The 24,466-nt window shown below is 38.5% G+C and overlaps 2 protein-coding genes across 2 annotated transcripts; one reads left to right on the forward strand and one right to left on the reverse strand.

Moving 5' to 3' along the window:
* Positions 1-6,248: 6,248 nt before the first annotated feature.
* On the reverse strand, positions 6,249-16,146 carry THAP5 (THAP domain containing 5; the record flags this gene model as incomplete). Its single annotated transcript, XM_083348360.1, has 3 exons — positions 6,249-7,285; positions 9,383-9,572; positions 15,989-16,146. 3 exons carry the CDS (start codon positions 16,144-16,146, stop codon positions 6,278-6,280), a joined length of 1,356 nt encoding a protein of 451 aa, XP_083204486.1. The 3' UTR covers positions 6,249-6,277.
* A 123-nt stretch (positions 16,147-16,269) lies between these two features.
* DNAJB9 (DnaJ heat shock protein family (Hsp40) member B9) lies at positions 16,270-24,009 on the forward strand. The gene is made up of 3 exons (XM_083353098.1): positions 16,270-16,465; positions 21,226-21,452; positions 22,987-24,009. Exons 2-3 carry the CDS (start codon positions 21,236-21,238, stop codon positions 23,415-23,417), a joined length of 648 nt encoding a protein of 215 aa, XP_083209224.1. The 5' UTR covers positions 16,270-16,465; positions 21,226-21,235; the 3' UTR covers positions 23,418-24,009.
* Positions 24,010-24,466: the final 457 nt, after the last annotated feature.

A 24,466-nucleotide genomic window follows, 5' to 3' on the forward strand; every position in this document is an offset into this window, starting at 1 on the left:
CTGCCAGAGACCCTCAGATCTGTCCCACTCCTGCCCAGACCCCCATAGGGACCCTTGATGCCAACGATGTAGAGCTGGCCACGCCCACCCAGTAGGCCACGCCCACCCTGGCCATACCCACCCGCCCCCCTGAGGGCAACCACAATGCTGATGCGGCCCTCAATGAAATTGAGTTTGACACCCCTGATCTAGAGTAAGCAAATTCTAGTATTTTGTTTATTTGTACAATTCCTATACATCCTGAATCTTTAAAAAAATCCAAAAGTTGAAGGTATCCTTTTGGGATTTCCATCAGCAGATTTACACCTACATATTGTACATCTATAGATATATATCTCTATATACTTTATAGAAAAACTATACTTCTATAAAGTCTCATAATATTTTAAAATTCTTGAAAAAATTCTGAAGACATGATTCATACAAAAGGTCTTTGTTCTTAGAAGAATATAACTGATTGGAGCATGTCAAGTGATTTTTTTCATGGCTATCTGGTATAAAAGCTCAAGATCTACTTAATTCAACAGCTCTACAGACTACGTTTCTAGGGAACAACAGTTGCTAATTAAGGGAAGGAAGCAGACTTTGACATGACAGAATCATTTGTCACATAAGTATTTGCTCAAATAAATCAGAAGTACCATTTATTTGTCAGTCTATAATGTAGTCGTAATAAGGGCACAATTGTTAGTAATTTAAATCAACTGGTGTGACTGTACTTAACCTTCATATCTACTGCAATTCTTTAGATAAATAGGGAATGATAACTAGGGAAAAATAAGTATTTCAATTCCTCATATCAGCGTGGGGATGGGTAGAGCTGCAGAGGCTCCAGAAGTCCTTGTGAAAGTCAGGGGCTCATTTATTTATTTATTTATTTTTAATTCCATTTATATCCCGCCCTTCTCCGAAGACTCAGGGTGGCTTACAAGCTTAGCAGTAGCCTTCATTCTATGTATATGCCTGCTTATTAGGGCTTTCACACACACCCCAAGCGGCATTATTACAAAGTCAGCTTAATTGCCCCCAACAATCTGGGTCCTCATTTTACCTACCTCGGAAGGATAGAAGGCTGAGTCAACCTTGAGCCTGGTGGGATGCGAACCTGCACTAATTGCAGGCAGCTGGTGTTACTTAAGGAGGCATTAGCCCACTGCTCCACCAAGGCTCTGTTTAGACAGTGCTGTGATGTTGGGGGGGAAGGAATTCCAAGGATGTCAATATTACTGGGGGTAGCATAAGCTTCTACTCCAGAAGCTCCATTCCAAAAAGAAAAGGGAGGAGGAGAAGAGATTTTTATGTTCTTCTCCTGTTTTTAACAATAAAAAATATCAGATAGTAGAACTCAAACTTGAAAATATAGGAGGATGGAACCAGCTAGTGCTAAAGACGATGGAAGGAACTGAGCTGATTTTTTAAATACAGTATATCATCTGAATTGAGGGGTCCTTGGTACCCTCTGAGCTTGCTTATTTTCTTGCAGACTTTTCATTACTCTAATTAGGTAACATCATCAGTGCTCGTAAGGGGTGCTGTTTGCTGCCTGTCTGGGTGGGTGGCGGTCTGAGGGATTCTTTGGTTGGGCTGTGGCAGTTTCTTGATTGGGTTATTGCTTACTTGATTGTTGGTCTGAAGGTGACCTTGGAGTTAATCTATGGCAGGGGTGTCAAACTGCCGGCCCGTGGGCCGGATGTGACACGCCGAAGCCGTGCCCACCCCATTGCCGGCAATGGCAAAACTATCCCAATACGTTGTACGACATGATGTGATGTCGTGAGTTTGACATGTCTGATCTATGGTGATTACTGGTGGAGAGATGCTGGAGTCTTTTTCTCTTTTGGCTGGTTGATTGTCTCTTTGGCATAGTCTACAGATGTTGTTAATGTCTATGTGTCTACTGGTGGCTGATTTGTCAAGACTGTCAGGGTTCTAGAAATTCCCTTGCATTTTTGGATTTGGCCTGGTCTAGGATTGTCACATTCTCCCAATTGAAACAGACAGAAAACAGCACTCCTTACTAGCACTGATAATGTTACCTAGTTAGGGTAATGAAACGTCTGAAGAAAACAAGCAAGTTCAGAGAGCATCAAAGACCCCTCATTTCAACCCTGAGCTACAAATATTATCCTTCCCTGGTATCATCTGAATTATATAAGCCTAAGTTACATTTAATTTCTTTTTGCAATCATGTCATGTATTTGAGGTGGGCAACCATATCAATCTATTGAATCAATCCAACAACTAAATAAATTATGCTAAATCTACTTACAAAATAAGCAGGCAATGTTGATTATCTGGATACAAATGAAGTATGTTGTGATATGCAGTCTCACTATAGAAATAATAGGTAACGTCTTATTGATTACATTAAAGGGCATTCTTACATGGCCTAAAATTCTTGAAAAATATATATTTCTTTTAAAAAATAGAAGATTCAGAAATGGTGCATTCACTTTTCTAATTGTACCTCTTTCCAACAAGTCTGTTAAAATAGATTTTAGCCATGGATCAAAATATATAAATTGACATCTGCTAGCAATTAGAAGTGAAATTGTACCCACAAATAGAAAAAGTAATAAATTGTACAATTTGAATTCCCGATAATCTGAAAAACAACTAACAAAATAGTGCACTGTATAAGTCGGAGTAGAGAACCAGGCAAAATATCCTGGAGTGTGAAGATAGTTATTACAAAAGAAATTTGTGAGCAAATGAAGTATCTCATAGCAGTTCTTAATTCATTAAAGAACATACATTTTCTTGTTTTCTTGCTTAGAACTGATGCAATGTTATTGTCACAAGCTTATCTTGTTTTCTTTATTCTTAAATGTTGGCCTGAGGGCAATACTAATTAATATGCATGGAACAAAAACAAAACTGTTGACTAGGAAAAAAAAGCAGTACATTTTAGTCCCTACAGAGCTCCTTATTCACTTATACAAATATTGGGATAGTTTTACTTGGGCTAACTTATTTGAAAGTGTCTTGCACAAAATCAAATTATTTTTTCATTGGTAATTATTTTAACTGCTGATTTTCCTTTTGATTTAAATTCTTTTAATTTTCTATTATCCTTAATGTTTTAATTGTTGCATATCATTGCTGCATGGGGACAGAAAGACGAGGGAAGTTTAAAAATAAATAAAGCCATTTTTATTTCACTGTTCAATTAGTATATACAATTACAGACACAATTACATACAGAAAGCATTCAAAACTCATATTTTAAAGTGCACATAAATAAGAGATGGACAGACATGGATACTTTTTGTCAGCTCACTAAAAGTAATTTATATTTCATTTTGTCAACTCACTGAAACGAATTTACACTTTAATTTTTATTTGCTTATACAGATCTTTCATTAGGCTCTCAAAAAGTCAATTATTTTTCACACAAAATTTCCCTTTAATTATGGAAATTTTCACAGCAAATGAAACCAACCAACCAGGAAGAGAAAGCTTGCAGTGCTACTAATCAGTCCTGGCAGGAGTGCATACATACGTGCTTGGGTTCACTCAAGATATTAAGCTATAAATAAAAAGCTTGTTTGATTTTGGCTTATAATTAAGCAAGCCACAGTTTAGTGCAGTGTAGTCCATACCCAGTCAAAGAAGTGTCAGGAACAGGGGATGTACAAATGCCCTTTGTATTGTGTATTGTGGCCATAATATTTAAGCTGCAAACCCAAGAATTTATTGCCCTATAACATAAGGAACAGTTATGAAGGCTGGTAAAGCTCTCAGTATGGACACAATACTGTAGCTGCTGGCCATTTCTCGTACATCCGGTTTCTTTAGATAATTTTGGCATAATTGCTCATGGCATTCTATTAAGCTCCCGCATTCTTAGCTGGCAGGTAAGTATTTTAGGTAAAGGTAAAGGTTCCCCCGCACATGCGTGCTAGTCGTTTCCGACTCTAGGGACCGGTGCTCATCTCCGTTTCAAAGCCGAAGAGCCAGCGCTTGTCCGAAGACGTCTCCGTGATCATGTGGCTGGCATGACTAGACGCCAAAGGCACACGGAACGCTGTTACCTTCCCACTGCAGTGGTCCCTATTTTTCTACTTGTATTTTTACGTGCTTTCGAACTGCTAGGTTGGCAGAAGCTGGGACAAGTAACAGGCACTCACTCTGTTACATGGCACTCGGGATTCAACCCGCCAAACTGCCGACCTTCTGATCGACAAGCTCAGCGTCCTAACCCACTGAGCCACCGCGTCCCTTGGTAAGTATTTACTTGTAGCCTTTTGTTAAGGACATCCTCAAAACCCTGTGAAACTTCAATTGTCATATAAAATGCTGACATTCGCCTAAGTCACAGGGGTTATCTAAATCAAGAAACTGCCATTTTCTGAGCCGCAGCAAATGGGGTTGGTGGAATCCATGACAGCTTCCTGAAGGGGGTCAGGTAGCTCCTTCTCCCATTTTAGTCTTTGGGTGATGGTGCCCAGCCTTTTGTATTGTTCCTGGCACTTCTGGGGTGGCATTACCAAACACCTTCAGGGCCATTTCACTGATTTTTCTAACCACATAAAGACCAAATGAAGAAGTACCATATCTTTGCACAGCAGCCATTTCTGGGCCTAGTCAGTTTCTGCTTATGGGCATTGAAACATGGTAGCTTGTTGCCATCCTCAACTGGGGACTTTGACGGGGTGGGGAAGGGGAAGTAACAATCAGTTCACATGAACTGGATCCAAGTATCTAGAAACCAAAGTGGAATGTTTTTACAGACAAAATTAGTCAGAGAAAATAAAACTGTACACATCCCCCCCAATGAAAGATGTAGTATGATTGACCAATTTCAGTCTCTTATCTAGAGTAACTATTGTCAGTCCTTTCTCTTAGAAGGAATGCATGGATGGGTCTCTACCTAGGAAAGTTATGTCCCTACTCCTATCATGTTTTTCTTCTCCCTTCAGCCATCATCACCTGCAGCAGCTCTTAACTCCCTTTGCTTCCAATGTTTCTTTTCCTGCCAAAAAGAAAATTCAACCCTTAATTACAGTTTCTGGCTCCAAGAGCACAATGCCTATTTGCTATTTTTCCAAATTATTTCCAGAAAAAGAGTTCATCCTGAGGGGTCCTTCGTGCTTTCTGAGCTTAGTTGTTTCCTTGCAGACGTTTCATTACCCAGAATGGGTAACTTCATTAGAGCTGGTCTAGCACAGACTAGCACTGATGATGTTAGGCTAGTTTGATAATGAAATGTCTGCAAGAAAACAACCAATTTCAGAGAACACCAAGGACCCCTTATTTCAACCCTGAGCTATACATATTCTCCTTTCCTGTCCTATCCTATCCTATCCCATTAATTCTAAGGAGATGTGGGCTATACTTTTAAGGCAGCAAATTAGAAATAAATCCTACAGTCCTCAATGGAATTTACTATGCATACTTAGAATTTCACTACTCGTGAATAACACTAGCTTGGCAAATGAAGACGACCTTGAAGGCAATGGCTCAAAGTGAAAGCACTGCAGTTGTATGTGCCCTTGTGGGAATAAGCATTCATTAATACATTTTATTTACTTGCAGAGTTATAGACTTCAATGCTGCATTCCCACACCAACTTACCTGGGAATAGTTTGGGCTTCTGCTCAATTCTGTCTAATTCTCAAGAGATAAATTCCTAGTTTTCTTGGCAAGATTTCACAACTGGTTTGCCAATGCCTTGTTTCTACGGCTATGAAAAAGTGACTGGTCCAGATCATCCAGTTGGTTTCATGCCCAAGGTGGATCTAGAACCGCTTCCCATTTTCTAGCCTGATGCCTTAACCATTACACCAAACTGCCTCTCTACCTTAATAAACATGCTTTCAAGTTGGTTTGTGTTTTCCCCCCCCCTCTCAAGCAGGAACACTGTTCTATTGTTGTAATATACCAGGATGATTTTGGATTGATGGACCTTATGACTCCAGAATAAGTTCCTTCTATTGTCTGAAGTGATTGAGACTCAATGGAGGTTTTTGGCAAATAAGCAGTATGTATGGTGTACCTACTACTAGTTTCCTCCTCCCTCCTATATCCCCCAATGCCAGCTCCCATGTAGTTCCACAAGATATCTCTATTTCCAATGTTCCATTAAAAAACTGGGAAGATACTGAGAGAAGAGGGAGCAAAGTGATAAGACTTGTTTTTATTCCATTTCTCCTTATACATAAATAAAATAAATAAACACACATCACCCTCTCTCGCAAGCAACCCCCCCCAAAAAACAAAACCCACCCCAGAAAATAATTTGCAGAACAAGTTGCGACCCATTATTTTAAAGCTTTTATTGTATCATTGTAACTTCAAATGTTGTAAAACAGTTTTCTACCATCTTCAGTTTCTCCTCTGAAAGGAGACTTTCTTCCTTCAGTTTTGTAATAAGCGCTTCTAGAGCTTTAAGTTTGGTTAGGGTTTTTCTCTCCTGGACTTCTAAAAGGGCTATTTTTGACTGCAGCTTCGTAATTTTTTGCCAGAGTTGTTCCCTGTCTGTATCTTGCCTACAGTATGAATGCTCGGTTTGTAGCACTTCAAGGCTGCTGCAGCTGTCAAGTAAAACAGAGCTTTCTGCTTCCAGATGTGTTAGTACCTCTTCTGCTGATATAAAGGAGCCCTCTAAAAGCAAGGGGGTTCTTGAGTCCTCTGAAGGAACGATAATGGTGATGACAGACTCCATATTTCCACTGAGATTTTCCAAAGCTTGCGACATGGACTGGAGCAACACAGCACTTTCATCCGTTGGTACTTCCACTGAACAATTTGCAAGGCTGGGATCAAATTGATCGGATGTAAGTTCGTTCACGGGTACGGGGACCTTACTGAGTTCCAGATACGAATTTCCACGTTCCAGAGGTGCGGCTGGCAAAACTGTGGCTTTAGAACCTGAGCCATCCTCAAAACATGACCGGAGGTCATGAACGGAAACTTGCAAATCTGTAGCAGCAGCACTAAAAATGTTTTTGATGGCCCTATTATGTCCTGGAAAATTGGAACTGGTGGCTCCTGAGTTTTCCATATCAGATGCTGTCATTGTTTGGTTTGCTTGCTGCTTATTCTGTTTAACACTGTTACCTGCATACGCAGTGCCATCTTTCACAATATTCTGTGATAGTCCCTCTGTTCTTGCTGAGCTGTCTGAATTGATTCCAAGAGGTTTTCGATATAGGCCTCCTTCGGGTAAGCTAGTTCCCTTTGGTGAGCAAGGTTGAAGAGAAGATGTTGTGATGTATGTGCTCATTTCTCTGATACCGTCTATCCTTTCCTCTTGCATTTTCTTCTGGGATTTTCCTTTTTCCTTAAGAAGAAAAAACATTCCTCTTGATACAGTTGTTACTGATTTATGAAATACCACACAATGATTCCTTCTCCTATGGTCCTTTATGGTGTAATGCTGGGCCTAGTCACTGAAAATCAAGTCAGTGGCCTTATTCCCTAACAAAACAACACAGGGTTTCAGCCCTGTACAGGTAGGCCTCAACTTACAACCAACATTTCTGCTGCTAAGGGAGACAGTGGTTAAGTGAGTTTTACTCCATTTTACAAACTTCCTTAAGTGGATCGCCACAATTGTTAAGTTCGTAACACGGCCGTCAAGTAAACAGGGCTTCCCCATTCATCTTGCTTGTCAGAAGGTCACAAGACGGGAATCACGTGACACCAAGATACTGCATCGGTCATAAATACGAGTCACCTGCCAGGCATCTGAATTTTGGTCATGTGACCATGGGGACGCTGCAACGATCGTAAACAGTCATGGTGGTAAGTTGAGGACTGCCTGTATTTGCTCTTTTAACTTTGGTCTTTAAAAAGAGTGCAAATAATGCCAATAAACAGCCTTTTCTCTGCCATTGTTTACTAAAGAAATTGGATACCAATCTTGAATTATTTTATTAATACATATTACAATAAAATTAAATAACAAATGCAAAATGTAGCCTGGATTCACATAGCTTTAACATTTTTGTAAGCTCACTTTAGCATTAACAACTGTTATAGTAGACTAAGGACCACTCCTGATACAGCAGGTCAAATTACTGCTTCATGTTAATGACCTCTTTCCTGGAATGTGACAACCAAGCAAATAAGTTTCTCAAAGAGCTGGACATTTTGCCAAGATATGCTTTCTATGATAGGCAGACTCTGGGTGACAAGGATATTTCAGTGCTATCTGATCTCTAAGAAAACATGAGCAACTCCTTTAAAAAACCAGACCTTATATCCGGGTAAGTGGTTGTGGAATTGCAGCTCTAGCTTGGAAAATAGATTTTTCAGTTAACTCATACTATCGTGATAGAGAAATTACAACAAGCATGATTGCTCTTTCCTACACAAATATTCATGGGGGAAAGGCAGTAATGCAATAATCACCATCCGTTATGTTAACATGTGTCTTTTCTAAGTGGTGGCTACAGAATGATAGAAAAGTTTCCAAAATGATTTTTTTTTCTATTCACAATAAAATCTCCCAGTTCTACCGCATGTTTTTCATATCATTGAGCATCATGCAAAATAGACCTGGATAGCAAAAAGTATTAAGAATTTTAAAGAGGTGCTTTGCTTCAAGGAAGTTTGGACTAAAACTTGCTTTGAAACATCACAGACCTGGGCTGTTGCACCTAGACCAATCAGATACTTTTTCAGAATGTGTATAATTTGTTCCTCCACCATAGGAAATGAAGTATTAAGTGAGCAACACAGCACATCATACTTTATATCAGTCATATTTGACATTGTAATTATTTTTTCCAGATGCCAATACACAAAGGCCCATTTATTTAGCCATCTCTTCTGATGTGCTAAGATTAACACATAAATGACTTTCATTTCAGTGAACTATACGCTATTTTTAGTAGTCATGTCTTAATGTTTAGATATATTCTAAGGAAGCAATGTTTAAATTAACTCTTGGATGTAAAAATAGCAAAATTTTAAACCAGGCCAAGTATTTTTAATTGATTTTTCTCCTATTCAGATCAACTAATAGAAAAACTCTGTGGGCTTTTGTACAACATACTATACAATTTGTTTGTCAAATGGAAATGAAGCATATTTTGGTTTATGTTCCATAAATGTACAGTGGGGTGTGTTTTTTTTAACCCACAGTTTATCAGTACAAATCTCAATTTAATTGCATGAGTAGACTGCAGAAGCTTCAAACAATCATCTTGGCATACCATAAATCCTTCTTCTCAATAGTAAACAGAAAAAGTATAAATGAATTAAGAATTTGGACAATATTAAAATAGAAGACCTGTTCTCACTGCCACTGAGACAAGAAGTAGGTTCTGATTTTTGTTTTTGTTTTTAGCACTGTTCATTTTACTTTCAGCTCAAACTAACTGCATTTTTTCATCCTTTTTCTTATTTTTCACATTGAGCTAAACACTGTTACCTGGTTTTCAGAGGATGAAAAAATAGTTGGCACTGCAGTTGTCTTCAAATATCGAATACCCCATCGCACATCGAGAGAATCTGGTGTAAAATGGTCACTGCAGAGGACCTGATGCTTACTAGGAGTCCAAGTGTCACGTTTCATATTCCGTAACCATTTCTCTAATCTTTCTTTATCATGGAGAGGAAACCTGCTTCAAACAATATGCAAGAGAGAGAGAGAGAGAGAGAGAGAGAGAGAGAGAGAGAGAGAGAGAGAGAGAGAGAGAGAGAGAGAATGCTTCAGTTAAGTGCTACCTTGCATTGAGGCTCTTAAAAAACATGTCATACTTGTAAAGACCTGGGAAAGAGTACATGGCAAGCAAGAGGTTCAAAACAAAGCAGCCCTCAAAATAGCCATGTTCTCTGGAAGGCTTCATGAGCTTGGTTAGAAGACTTTCCCCATTGTCTGTATGAGCACACACAGCTGCTTCACTGCCACTACCAACTGAGAACAATTCCTATAGTAGCTATGCCTTGATGAACAAAACAATCACTTAAAACTTCAATCTTATATACACTGAGATTATTACTGGAACTAGAACTCCAAAGGGATCAGATCTGATCCGTTCCAATTTACTGAAGATTAGAGAAAAACAAACTTACGTATTCAAGATGCAAGAACATTCTGCTCTGAAATTCATAGGACAGCCGCTCTAACTAAAAAATTACTGTGGCCTCTCAAGCCTTTATATCTTTTTCTAGGCTATCTACTCATAGCAGGGAATCAATCAAAGTCTATAAAGCTTCAAGTTCTTTATTTATTTATTTTATTTTTTATTTTAATCCCATTTATATCCCGCCCTTCTCCGAAGACTCAGGGCGGCTTACAATTTAAGCACAAACCAATGTGCTTAGCAATAGGTACAATCTGGGTAGTTCAAGGATTATTTTCACTCACATGCTCATGGAGATAACCTACTCTTTTGTGGTATCATCCCAATCTATACCAGGAAAGAATCACCCTGGTGGCACAGTGGTTAAAATGCAGTACTGTAGGCTACTTCTGCTGACTGCCAGCTGCCAACAATTTGGCACTTCGATTCTCACCAGATGAAGTTGACTCAGCCTTCCATCCTTCTGAGATCAGTAAAATGAGGACCCAGATTGTTGGGGGCAATAGGGTAACTCTGTAAACCACTTAGAGAGGTCTGTAAAGCACTGGGAAGCGGTATATAAGTCTAAGTGCTATTGCTATTTCAGTATCTGATTTTTACATCCATAAAATCTGAATTTGTGTTGAAGTCATTTAACACAGTGTTAAAAATTTTAATTTATGTTGAATGTTGAAACTTTAAGCTGAAACAATGTGCTTCTTCTTTTAAACTTATACTTGTTTTAAGTTTAAACTTATGGTATATATGAAGGATGTTCTTTTTCCTCTTTTTGTAATTTAGATATAAGATTCAACTGTACGCAGACTATCTATCTATCTATCTACACACACACACACACACACACACACACAAAGTTAAGTCAGAAAATTCAATTCCTTGTTTAATTTCACTATATGACAAGAGTTGCATCTTATCTGGTTGCTCATAAATTGGAGTAAGTCAGACGCCATTGGGCCTCATCAATATTTTTAGCATATTTCGTGACTGGGGTGTCAATGTTGTGTTTTCAGTTCTTTGCTTATTGTAGTTTAAGTTTCCTAGAAAACTTTTTCAACCAGTAAGTATAAACTCATCCATTTGGACACATGGTCCAGAACTTCTTTCAATATTTCAGTAATATAAATGTGATTCAACTGCATTTAATTCCAAGGCTAATTTATATTTTCTCAGATCTTGCTATTTTAAATTATTCTCTTTCTCTCTCTCACACACACACACACACAAAACACACACACACAGAGATGGAGAGAGAGAGAGGGCATTCAATTCTGATTACTGATTGTAACAAAGAATTTCAGAATTCAGTTACTATTTGGCTCATCTTAAAAGTTACTAACAGAACCCACTGAACGCTTAGACTAGTAATAAGTATTTAATACTAAAGATTGGGATATTTTTCAGCCATTTTATAAGAAGGAATAATGCAAAATTTAAAAGGCATTTTTTTTTGTTAAACTGGGCCTTTGAAAGTATGAGTACCCCAGATTAAATAAAATAAATTAAAATAAATGTTTGGTTTTTATTTGCTTTTAGGAAAAAGTGAAAATAGTTTAACTAGCTGGGATTTCTGAAAAGCAGCTTGTCTGAAAAGTGACCCTCGATCACTTCTTTATGCTAGAAAGCCCAGAAGAAATATTGTCTGTAGATGCATGTGCAGACATTGCCCGCAGGGAATAATTTTCAAAGCAACTATGTAAGCCTTGACACCTTGGAAACAGTTGCTTCCTTTCCATTTACATACTTTATGCAATCTCTTGTACAGCGTATGTATGTATGCAGTGCTTTTTTTGTAAAAGAAAAAGGTGCCGGAACTCACACGTCATACAACCCGCCTTGCCTACCCTACAAGGTTCCATCCAAAAAAGGTGCCAGAACTCCATTCTGAGTGTTCTATGAGAAAAAAAGCCTTGTATGTATGTACGGTATGTATGTATGTATGTATGTATGTATAAAATGAGCCCCAAACTCACCGTGGCAACCCAGAACAGCAGAAAAAGGAAACGGAGCATCTATACAACACATTCAAACAAAATGGATAAGTACACAACTTCATCAAAAAGTCCCTGACCACTCAACCCAATACAGCACAACCAACAAAAACCCTAAACAGAATTACACTGCCATACATCAAGAATATCTCAGAAACCACAAATAGACTACTACAACCACATGAAATCAGTGTAGCACATATGCCAACTAAAGCCCTTCAAAACATCCTAAGCAAACCCAAAGACCCAGCAACCCCAGAAGAAAAAGCAGGAGTCATCTACAACATACAGTGTAAGAACTGCAACAACCACTGTGTAGGACACACAGGCAGAAGCCTGGCAGAATGCATCCATGAACACCAACTGGCAGTCAAAAGGGATGACGAAAATTCTTTAATTTCACAACATATTGAACCATTTAACCATAGTTTCAGTTGGGAGAATGTGACAATCCTAGACCAGGCCAGATCCAAAAATGCCTGGGAATTTCTAGAAGCCTGGCACTCTGACAAATCAGCCATCAGTAGACACATAGACATTAACAACATCTATAGATTATGCAAAAGAGACAATCAACCAACCCAAAAGAGAAAAACACACCAGCACCTCTCCACCAGTAATCAGCAGTCAGATCAGCATAGATCAACTCCAAGGTCACCTTCAGACCAACAATCAAGTAAGCAATACCTCAATCAAGAAACTGCCACAGAGCCATTAGTAAACAGCCCAACCAAAGAATCCCTAAGACCACCCCACCCACCCACCCTGACAGGCAAGACACCAGAATATAAACAGACAGCAAGCAGCACTCCTTACTAGCCCTGATGATGTTACCTAGTTAGGGTAATGAAACGCCTGCAAGGAAACAAGCAAGCTCAGAGAGCACCAAAGACCCCTCATTTCAACCCTGAGCTACAAATATTCTCCTTAATTCTTTGTGTGTGTTTTTTCCCTCTCCCTCTCTCGCCAAAACCTGCTCCTTTTGTAGCTTCTCCTATCTCTGCCCTCCTCCTCCTTTTCTCTTCTGGGTGCACTGGAAGGTCCAACCAGCATGCAGCCGCGCAGGGAGATCCTGTGGCTTCTGCCGAGCCCTGCAGCTCTAGCTGATCTCCTCCAGGCCTGTGTGGCACCGCTTTAGCTTGTTCCCTCCCCTGCTACACTTGGCTAGGGGGCACATATCACCTGCTAGGTGCTAAATTACCACTGGTGATACGTGTACCACCGGTTGAGAAGCCCTGAACTAGAGCTTGAACAGGGAAATTAAATATGCCAAATTCCATAATGCGTCTTATGGTTCTTTGACTGTAGCTGTTACTGTAGCTCTGATTGTAGCTATCAGGCACTTCCAATGCCTTTAGAAAGCTTGTAGGAATTCTTCACAAGCACAGCTTGGCTGAGATCCTCTTTGTTCATCCTCAATCTGTGACACTGCCAAACAATAATAAAATTTATCAAAATAGGTCTTGGACAATGGGGAAACAAATAAGGCTTGACAAAATAAAAGAGACCTGCACAACTGCATCATTTACAATTATCTGATGCAATAAACCAAACAAATGATGCATGGCAGGGATAAATAAGCAGGGGAGGAAGGCTAAGTATTCCTACTTTATTGCTCTGTACACCGCCCTGAGTCCTCCGGGAGAAGGGCGGTATATAAAACAAACAAATAAATAATAATAATAATAATAATAATAATAATAATAATAATAATAATAATAATAATACTGGTCCAACTGAAAAAATGTTTTTTTTAATGAAAACTGAAAGATTTTGTGAAAGAAAGGAAAGGGACAAAGAAGTAGAATGAAAAGTTGGTTAAACAAATAATATGATGCTGCCATTCAGGAAAACAAGGGACGCGGTGGCTCAGTGGGTTAGGACGCTGAGCTTGTCGATCAGAAGATCGGCAGTTTGGCAGGTCGAATCCTGAGTGCCACATAGCAGAGTGAGCGCCTGTTACTCGTCCCAGCTTCTGCTAACTTAGCAGTTTGAAAGCATGCAAAAATGCAAGTAGAAAAATAGGGACCACAACGGTGGGAAGGTAACAGCGTTCCGTGCGCCTTTGGCGTCCAGTCATACCGGCCACATGACCACGGAGATGTCCTCGGACAAGCGCTGGCTCTTCGGCTTTGAAACGGAGATGAGCACCGGCCCCTAGAGTCAGAAACGACTAGCACGCATGTGCGGGGGAACCTTTACCTTTACTTCAGGAAAACAAAATATGAAGCTGCAACAACAAAATCATAGCGGAGACATGGAATATAAGAATATAAGAAACATGAACATGGGAAATCTCAGCACAGTGAAGGATGAAATGAATCAATTACAGGTAGTCCTTACAACAGTTCATTTAATGACTGTTCAAAGTTACAACGGCACTGAAAAAAAGTGGCATATGACCATTTTTCACTTATGACTGTTGCCGCATCCCCATAGTCACATGATCAAATTTTGGACAATTGCCAACTGACTCGTATTTATGACGTCTGCAGTGTCTCAGGGTCATGTGATCACCTTTTGCAATCTTCTGACAAGCAAAGTCAATGGGGAAGACAGATTCACTTAACAACCGTGATACTAACTTAACCACAGTGATTCACTTGATAACTGTGGCAAAAAAAAGATCGTAAAATGAGGCAAAATTCACAAGAAATGTTTCAGTTAGCAACAGAAATTTTGGGCTCAATTATGGCTGTAAGTCAAGGGCTACCTGTATACATTGATATCTAAGACACTGTTGCACTGAAATGGCCTGGAATTGGACACTAGCATTTTGTACAGCAGCAATTAAGGCCTTGGAAAATATATTCATACACCATGTCTATACCTACAGATAATTGTACTGAGAAGGGTTGTCCCTGTGAAAAGAAGGTTAGTCATTGAAGAAGCTAGAAAGAGTAATGACATCTTTTAATATTGGTGCCGGATATAAGAGTGCTGAGACTACTATCATGGATAGCTAAGAAAACAAAAAAAAATGATGATCCCAGAGTTCGCATGCAAGGCACAGGTGAATATGGATACATTACATGCATAAGGAGTTCTCTGGAGAAGGCTCCAACACTGGAAAAGATGGAAAGAAACAGAAGAGGAAGACGACCAGCAGCAAGGTGGAGGGACTCAGAGGCAATAGAGAAACTATTGGAAAACCTGAAGGACAGGTTGGGGACAGATTCTCCTGGAGAAAATTTACATGGTCACTAATCAGTCGATACCAATTTGATGGCACAAATTAAGTATCCCAAACCTCCCAAACTAAATATCAGAGGTGGAAATTTGTAAGGATTTTGCATCAGAAACAAGGTGAATTAAGAGATGTTCTGCCCTCCTTCAAATTAGATGATGCCTTAATTGAATATTGTTGCCCCATATCCCAAAGAACAAATGTTTGCTAACTCAGTTTATATTCTGAATGTGTATGCCAGGCAGAATTTATACAGAATTTATAAGGCAGTATGTGTGTGTGTGTGTGTGTGTGAGTGTGTGTTTATGTGTGTGTGTATATGTGTGTGTGTATATATATATGTGTGTATATGAATATATATACATACACACACACACACACACACACACACACACATATATATATATATATATATATATACATATACACACACACACACACACACATATATATATATACATACATATATACATACACACACACACACACAGCCTTACTGGCGTTCTGGGTAGATGTTGAGTGTAACTATTTGGCATAAGAATTTGCTTATGGTAAATTTTTACGAAGTAGCCCACATTGCCCTGCTGAGTGTCCCCCTCCAACACATGCTACGATGCCACGCACACTCCTTAAATCCGTAAGCTTTCCTTCCAAGGAAACACCATGAAAAATGTCCCTCCACTTTATTCGTGGAACCTATTTCCACGCCAACAGGAGAGTAATTTATGTCGAGGATGTGAGAGATTCCCTCCAGCCACCCTGGCCGCGGCACTCACGGGTAAAAGCTGAGTTTTCTCTGGTCTCGAGCGCTCTGTCCCGCTCGGTTCCTGCAACAAGTGGCTGCACAGTACCGAGGCATGGCAAAGACTTGGCGGCGGCTAGCGATTCCCGTCCCAGACGGTCCCCACTGACTGCGCCTCCTGTGATTGCTCATCCGCCCGTAGAGCCACTCTCGTCCACTTCCGCTTCCGGGAATTTTACGACCCTCCTCCTCCTCCCTCCTCCTCCTCCTATGTTTTTCCCTTTTCTCTTTCCAGCCGGAAAGGGCGCGCGTCTGGCGGCGTTCAATCCGTCACTTGCGCGAGGCCACAACAGCCTTCCACGTGCACCAAAGCGGGCAGGCCACGTGCACCACGGCGACCAATCGGGAAGCGCTTCGTGTAGGACCGCCGTTCTGGCTTGTTCGCGCCGAGGTTATAAGGCAGCCGAGCGCGAAGCGGAGAAGAGGGATCGGCTCAGGAGGGAAACGGCCGGTGAGTTGAAGGGATGACGGGGCAGTGGGGGGGAGGGCAGCCTGCTGGGGTTTTCTGACCGGGTCGGGAACACGGAAGGGAGCAAGCGGTGGGTTTGAGGCGCCTTCTTCATCTTTCGCCCCCCGCCCACCTTCACAGCGGTTTGGGGCTCGTTTTATACATACATACATACATACATACATACATACATACATACATGCATTTTTCTCATAGAACGCTCAGAACGGAGTTCCGGCACCTTTTTTGGATGGAACCTTGTAGGGTAGGCAAAGTAGGTTGTATGACATGTGTGAGTTCCGGCACCTTTTTCTTTTACAAAAAAAGCACTGCATACATACATACATACATACATACGTACATACATACAAACAAACAAACAGCGGTTTGCTAAATGGGGATTTGAACCCGAGTTGGCCCTCCGCTGGGCTCTTCTCAGCAGCCTTCACGTCACAGTCTCTCTTCTTGAGGTGTCCTTTTGTCTTCACACGCGTTTCTCTCTTATAAATAACGTGAGGAGGGGAGACGCCGTTAGTGCTTGGGGTGGTGGTGGTGGGGGGTGTGTGTGTGAGGAAAAGGAACTCTGCATGTGCTCAGAGGCCGCTGTCTCTATTGCTCGCCATGCACTCCAGCCATTAGTCCCCAAAACCCAAATGTTAAATTGGGGCGGGGCACGAAGGTTAAAAGGGGAAAAAAAAATGGTGTTGCCAAGAGATCTGGGCTGAAACTCCATCCGCGACCAAGCGAGGCTATCGAAACTAGCTTGGTCTCTGGCAGAAAACGTCTTGTGTTTCAAGCTGGATTCGGTTTCGTTTCTTTTGTGGGGGAGAAGAAATAGCGTTTTGGTCTCTCAAGCCAAGCTTTCCCACATATTACGTCTGTGGGGACAAATGACAGCTAGTTAAAGGTAAGGGGGAAATGCTTTGTTTTTAAAAAAACATTACTTTAAAACAGGGGTCTTCAAACTTGGCCCTTTTATGACTTGTGGACTTCAACTCCCAGAATTCCTCAGCCAGCATACGCTGGCTGAGGAATTCTGGGAGTTGAAGTCCACAAGTCATAAAAGGGCCAAGTTTGAAGACCCCTGCTTTAAAAGCTCACAAACGTCATGCCTCACGTCCAATAAATGTAATGACTTAGTCATCTCTTTAAACCTCATTGAAGAGGTTGAGTCAGTGGTTAAAAAAAAATGAGGTCAGGGATTTGGAATGTGGAATGTCTTCAGCTTCTGTATAACATGCTGCGTGTGTTTTAGTCTTTTACTTGAGTTATATATTGTCATTTGGAGTTTTCTGCTCTTAAGAGCTTTTATGACTTAGGAAGACTGGAGTGATAGCACCTATATACTCATTTGTCTGCCAGCTCCATATTATATATGAATTTCTGGAGGTTCATAGATATGCTTACCCCAAACTGTCCAGTGGGTTTCTATTGTTAGTTGCGAAGTCATGTCTGACCCATCGTGACCCCATGGAAAACGTTCCTCCAAGACTTCCTGTGCTCTACCATCTTCTGGAGTCCCTTTAAGCTCACGCCTATTGCTTCAGTGACTCCATCCAGCCATCTCATTCTCTGTCGTTCCCCTCTTCTCTTTCCCTCAATCTTTCCCAGCATTAGGCTCTTTTCCAGTGAGTCCTTCTTTCTCATCAGGTGGCCAAAGTATTTGAGTTTTAACTTCAGGATCTGGCCTTCTAAAGAGCAGTCAGGGTTGATCTCCTCTAGGACTGACCGGTTTGAACACCTATTATAATTTATAATAAGACTGAAAAAACTTTCCTGCAACTTCACTTGCTCTAATATTCTGTTTCTTCTATTCTATTTTATAGAATACTGTATACGTATTAAGTTTGAACTATGGTATGAAACACATTTTTCATGATGGTGTATGATCTTTATTTGATTCAGTGAAAAATTTTGAGATCTTGATAGTTTTGAATTTATATAGATAAGACGGTCAAAATAGTGATTCAGTTTATGCTTGTGAATTTTTCATAATATTAAAATATTGAGTTCCATGATCTGATTCTTTCTTGTTCTATCAATCCTCATAGTTATCTAGATCCATTATGCTTGCTCTGATTAAACTGTTTTCAGATGAATCACTACTCTTCCATTGGTGGAAGTGAACTTGATGCTGTGTATTTTGCCTAGATTGCTAAAGTGTGATGTGCAACAGCATTATACTGTAAGCCCTGCCCCTTTGGGGCATGTATTCAGTGTTGTGATGTGAAAAAGAGGTAGGGCTTATGTCACAACACTGCTTGCATCATTCAACCCTCCCTTGGCTTCTATCTGCAGATATCAATTTGCATACGTGTACATATACTATTCTACATTGGTTAACATTCCCAAGGTTTTGAAACTTGAAATTGAGTTCTTGAATATGCTTTTTTCTCTTTCCTTGTGATCCTTTTTTCTTGACCTGGTAACAAAGCTTCAGCTTGCATTTAAAACATTTTAAGAGCCTCATATCTAACAAATAATGACACATTATCTCCAATTGCAAATAAAATCCTTTGATAGAAGGATGCTATATAGAAGTAGTACAGAAGCTCCTACATAAGTTTATAAAATTAGAATGCTTGATGTTTTGAAATAAACATGCAGGGATTTACTATGTAAGTTTTAAAGTTTTGAAATCAGAACTTTAATATTCTTGTTTTGAAAATGCTCTCTTCATTGTGATTTGCTTCCAACATGATCTTGTTGTATCTGAAAACAATTTTATATCATCTCTTAGCTTTATTGAAAACTGTTCACTGTGATTTGCTGCCAACATGACACTGTTGTATCTGATAATATAGCATCTTTTTTGAAAACCATTAAGAGCAATTATAATTGCAAAATCTCAAAATGCTTAATACTGTATTAAAATGTGGATACAACAAAATTTGTAACAAGACTTAAACTTACTAAAATCTGATGGAATAAAAGCAAATTTGACTTACACCCCAGGGGGGAAAAACCCCAAAATTTGTGAGGGATGTTGCATTCAAGTAGCAAGAGTCAAATACTACATGTCTGGAACTGTCCAACTAAGTGGAAATAGAACATATTAGAACAAGCCTCATATTAGTTGAAGTGCTTAATGGCTGAGAGCATTAAAAATTGCTTAGAAATATGGCAGAGCCGTGATAGGCTCCAACCATGGAATTCAGGAGTGGATGAACACAAACTGTATGCAGCTTCTGGATGTCTTCAAAGTTGTGTCATCAAAAAGAACAGTTTGTGGGTTTTCTTTGTATGTTTGCTGTTTTTTAAAGAGCTGCAGTGGGTGCTTTAAATCTGGTTAGTTCAAGACACACGCTTTTTTTAAAACCTCTCAAAGAGCAGAAAATTGCATCCCTTCTTTAGACACAATGTCAGTGTTGTTGAGTCGCTGCAGGGTATACATGACCAAAAGAAAAGTTAAAATCTCCCTGTCTTTGTTTAATGATAATCATTACTCAGAACCATTGAAATCCCAACATTTGATTGAACCTGATTGGAATATTAAGACAACTTACAACTGAACTGTTATCACTCATTCTTAAGGACATGATGACCATAATTATTTGCCTTCTCCAAAATATATATTTCTAAATCCAAGCAGATTTTATGTTATATTTAAATGAAACAGGTTGCCTGCTTTCATTATTATTCAGTCTAATGTAAATCACATGGATACTCGGAGAAATCAGTCTTAATTCATGTTTTATATGGATAAGATGTTCAGTAGTTCAGTCTACTATTAGGTTGGTTTCTATTCACATTAAATGGTAGAACATTAACAGTGGCAAAGTGTGTACTGGTTTCCAATAGACCATGGTATCTTTATAACTAGGGTTCTTTTCTAGTTTGTGCATTCAGTATTTCATCTCAAGAGGGCCCTGGTAGAAAGGAGGAGGGAAAGGTTGATAAAGAGGCAACTTGTTTGTTTCACTCTTGCCAACTGAGGTCTCCTTACTGGCAACAACAACAACAACAACAAAAACCAGACATGTGTAGGCATATGTAGTAATTTGCATGTATTAATGAAGATACGTGCCTGTGTACAGATTAAAGTTATAATTAACAAGTTTTTACCTCAAAGCATTATCTGCATGTTGACAATTCAAAAGAACAAAAAAGCAGTTAACAGCATTGGGGTTTTTTTTTATATCGGTGATTTATATCATTGATCTGGTCTATTCCATAAACTCAGATTAGTTTATGGTATTTCAGAAATATGTTTCTTTGATAAGGAAAAGATATTTCCTCTATTTAGATAAGAAAGCAAAACAAAAAATAACAATACTGAGAGAGAAAAAATGTATTTTTTCTTAAAGTTAAACTCAACGTAGCAGGATTTGAGAACTTCCAGATGATTAACAGTGACTTTTGTCAGCTCTTTCTGTCTCTGATGTTGTATGTATAATCAAGGTAGTGTTACAGGTTCTAAGTAAATATGCTGAAGTCATATGATATTTCCTTGACTCTGCTTCTTATGTGAAAATACTTTCATGAAGATAATTATTTTCAGTAGGAATGGAAAAATTATAGGAAATGTGGAATCTTAGTTATTGAGAAACTATTATTAAGAAAGCTAAAATTTATTCCAATGTGTTTAGGCTATAAATAACATAATTCTGTCAAAGTGAAAGTTGACTTATTTATTTTAATAGCAATGTTTGGGAAATAATCTATTTTGAATTATTAAACTACAATTTTTAAAATTAGAGAAATAGCTGGATAAGGAATTAAGTTGAAAACAGAAGAATCATTTTTAATTTTTTTCCCCTTAGGAGTCCTACAATGGCTACTACACAATCAATTTTCATATTTGCACTTTGCATTTTAATGATAACTGAATTAATACTGGCTGCGGAGAGTTATTATGACATTCTAGGAGTTCCAAAAAATGCATCTGAACGGCAGATTAAAAAAGCATTTCATAAACTAGCAATGAAATATCATCCAGACAAAAATAAAAGCCCTGGAGCAGAAGCAAAATTCCGGGAAATTGCAGAAGGTAAGTTCTGCTAAAAATTAATTAATTGTAACATTTTCTTCTATTGAGTGGAAGAATAGGATTAAATATATTTATTCTATTTTATTTGAGGAAGTTCCCTGATTTAGATAGTGTTGCTACTTATGCAGAATCTGCATCCTTTTGCTTTGCAAAGATAGTAATAGATGAACAAAAATCTTAATTTCCTCTTTTAGGAATAAAGGTACTTTATACCAACATTATCACTAATTATCTTTGTAATATACTTTGCATGTTTTTATTGTGGATATTCTTTTTAGAACTATTTCCACAAATTGTTATAGCCATAGGTGGTAAATCATTGCAATAAAAAATATGTGTATAAAATGACAATGGTAGCTGGGAAAGTTAAACATAAAAATTTAGAGAAGGTTTGAACATTGTGAAAACTCAAGAGTAGTACCAGTACTATTTTATTTATAGTTTGCTTAGACACAAATGCAGTACAAGGCCTATTTTTTCCCTATAGCAACAGTCCTGTGAAGTAGATTGGATTGGGAAAATATGACTGTGTAAGCTAAAGTTGTATTTGAACCTAGCTGTCCCCACTCCTGATATTTTATTTAACCACTAAGGTTACAAGAACAGGTTAGCCACTCCAGTTTTATTTCATAGAAAAATATGGGTGTAGAAATTTTGTCTGGAACATGATTTTTAACAACTTTGAATAAAATGATATGTCTTTGTGAGGTTCAGCTTATCTAATTATTTTACTGCAGCGTCTCCTATGACTTTTGAAGGCTGATGGTGGGGAAAAATCCAACCTGCTGCTTTGGCCACAAAAAAGAGACACCTATCTGTATTGTAAAACTTTTAAAGAATATCCAGGAGATATTTTCCACCAAAATTCTATCTGGAAGCAAGTTATAGTGAATGGTTCTCATTCACTGTAAATGTATTCGAAAGTATACCTGCTTAGTTTTGAAGTGGCATATTTTAAATCTAAATTTTTTAAAAATAGGAAATGATATAGCAATTGATAGTGGGTCACTCTCTGATTCTGCAAGTAGTGTGGGAAAAGTATTTCCTGCAATATGGAGAAGTCCCCTGCTAGCCAATAGAAATTACAGAAAAGATGGACCAATTGATCTGATTCTGACTCTTTGATCGTTCTAATATTATTGATGACCATACATTATAGCAACTATCCAGTCCACCCTTTCTCATTCTTTTTTACTCTGGAAGAACCCTGGAAATAAAGCCTCAGGTCTCAGAAAACCCCTGTATAAGAAAATTATAGTTCACAGAAGGTTGGCAGCTAAGTTGCAACACATAAGAATTCATATCAGTGCAAGGGCTAGCATTCTGCAGCAAAGAAAATTAAATATTTTTTTTCAGTCATGCTTTGTCACATCATCCGTGTTGAGAAAGGTTGATCTATTCTTTAAAATTCTTATGTCTGTCTCTTTTACCTGAGAATTTTTAAAGTTGAATTGATCAAGACACCATCATGTATGCAAAGACCTGTCATGTATATCTTTACATGATTTTAAAATAACTTGTTTTATTTTTACAGCATACGAAGTTTTGTCTGATGAAAATAAGCGTAGAGAATACGATCAGTTTGGAAATGCAGATGGACGACGAATGAATGGAAACCCCTTTCAGCACTCATTTAACTTTGATTTTGATCGCTTCCTTAAAGACTTTGATTTCTTTGGTGAAAGCCCTAATGCAAAGAAAGACTTTGAAAATCATTTTCATAGTCAACAGGAGGCTGAGAGGAGACAAAGACATGCTTTTCCAGAATTTAATTTTGGAGGGGGACTGTTTGATGACATGTTTGAAGATATGGAAAAAATGTTTTCATTTAATGGGTTTGATAACACACAGCGGCAAACAATGCAGACTGGAAACAAATTCCATGGCTCTAGTAAGCACTGCAGAACTGTGACACAGCGCCGAGGAAACATGGTGACCACATTCACAGATTGTTCCGGACAATAGTTACTTTGCAGTTCCTTTTGCTCTATGCTGTCCTTAATTTCCTTTTGGCTCTATTCTTTGCTGTTGAGGCACAGAGGTTCTGCAAACAATGAATTTGTAGTTTAATCACTTTTAAGTGCTGAAAGTATAGCTAAACTGATAAATATTACAAGTGCAACAAAACAAGATGGAATGACTAACTTATTCCTTCGGCTGCATAGAATGTGCATGTGGAGAAAATCTCCATATGACAGTGTTAGATTGTAATAACAGAAGCAAGGTAACCGAATTACCTCACTGTTCACTTTATATTTTACACTCAGCAAAGTGTTGATTTAATAGTATACTAAATAATATTGTCAGGCTTCTATTTCTAGAAGTGTTAACTGGTGAGTGTGTGATTCTGTTCTTTATTAGCACAGAATTTACTATTGTAATTCTGTGTTACATTAACAGTAATGACTTACAAATGCAGTAATATATTTATGGTATGTTTTGAATTGCATGATTTGATTTAACAAAACTGACATTTCAGGTGTAAAAGAGCTTTGAATTGTACAGGTTTGTACACAAACATGTATTTAAAATGTGCATATAAACCCTGCTGAAACACTTACAATTTTTCAGATTGTTTGAAAGTTCAGATATTGGGGTTAGTGGGGGGGGTTTGAATTTTTGGTAGTAAATATTCCTGGTGAATAAGGTAAGTTACTGTTCTATTTATTGTATTCAGTTGCACAAAATGCTACAATACTGAAGAATGAAACTGCCATCCTGGAATAGACACTGTACTACATAATGGTACAAAATATTTCAAATTCAAAATAATATTTTACTTCAAAAGAAGTATTCTGCTATTGTTTCTATCATACACTACTGGAAATATTTCAGGCTTGACACAAATTGAGACCAAAATGGTGGCTTTTAGCTTGAAACCCTTTTGGAGTAACCAGAACACCATCAAAAATGGTTCCCGTAATGTTGAAATGGCTCATTTCAAATTTGAAGTTGCTATTTTAAACTTAAAATGAGATGTTTCACGTTTGAAATCATAATGTTTTATATTCTTT

The sequence above is a fragment of the Vipera ursinii genome, assembly GCF_947247035.1.
Source record: "Vipera ursinii genome assembly, chromosome: 1".
Classification (NCBI taxonomy): Eukaryota; Metazoa; Chordata; class Lepidosauria; order Squamata; family Viperidae; genus Vipera; species Vipera ursinii.

Excerpts from the sequence above, each read along its gene's own strand:
- DNAJB9 (XM_083353098.1), top strand. The coding sequence starts at position 21,236 with ATGGCTACTACACAATCAATTTTCATATTTGCACTTTGCATTTTAATG. Across the intron at positions 21,453-22,986 it reads ATTCCGGGAAATTGCAGAAG|CATACGAAGTTTTGTCTGAT; the intron begins GTAAGTTCTGCT and ends TTATTTTTACAG.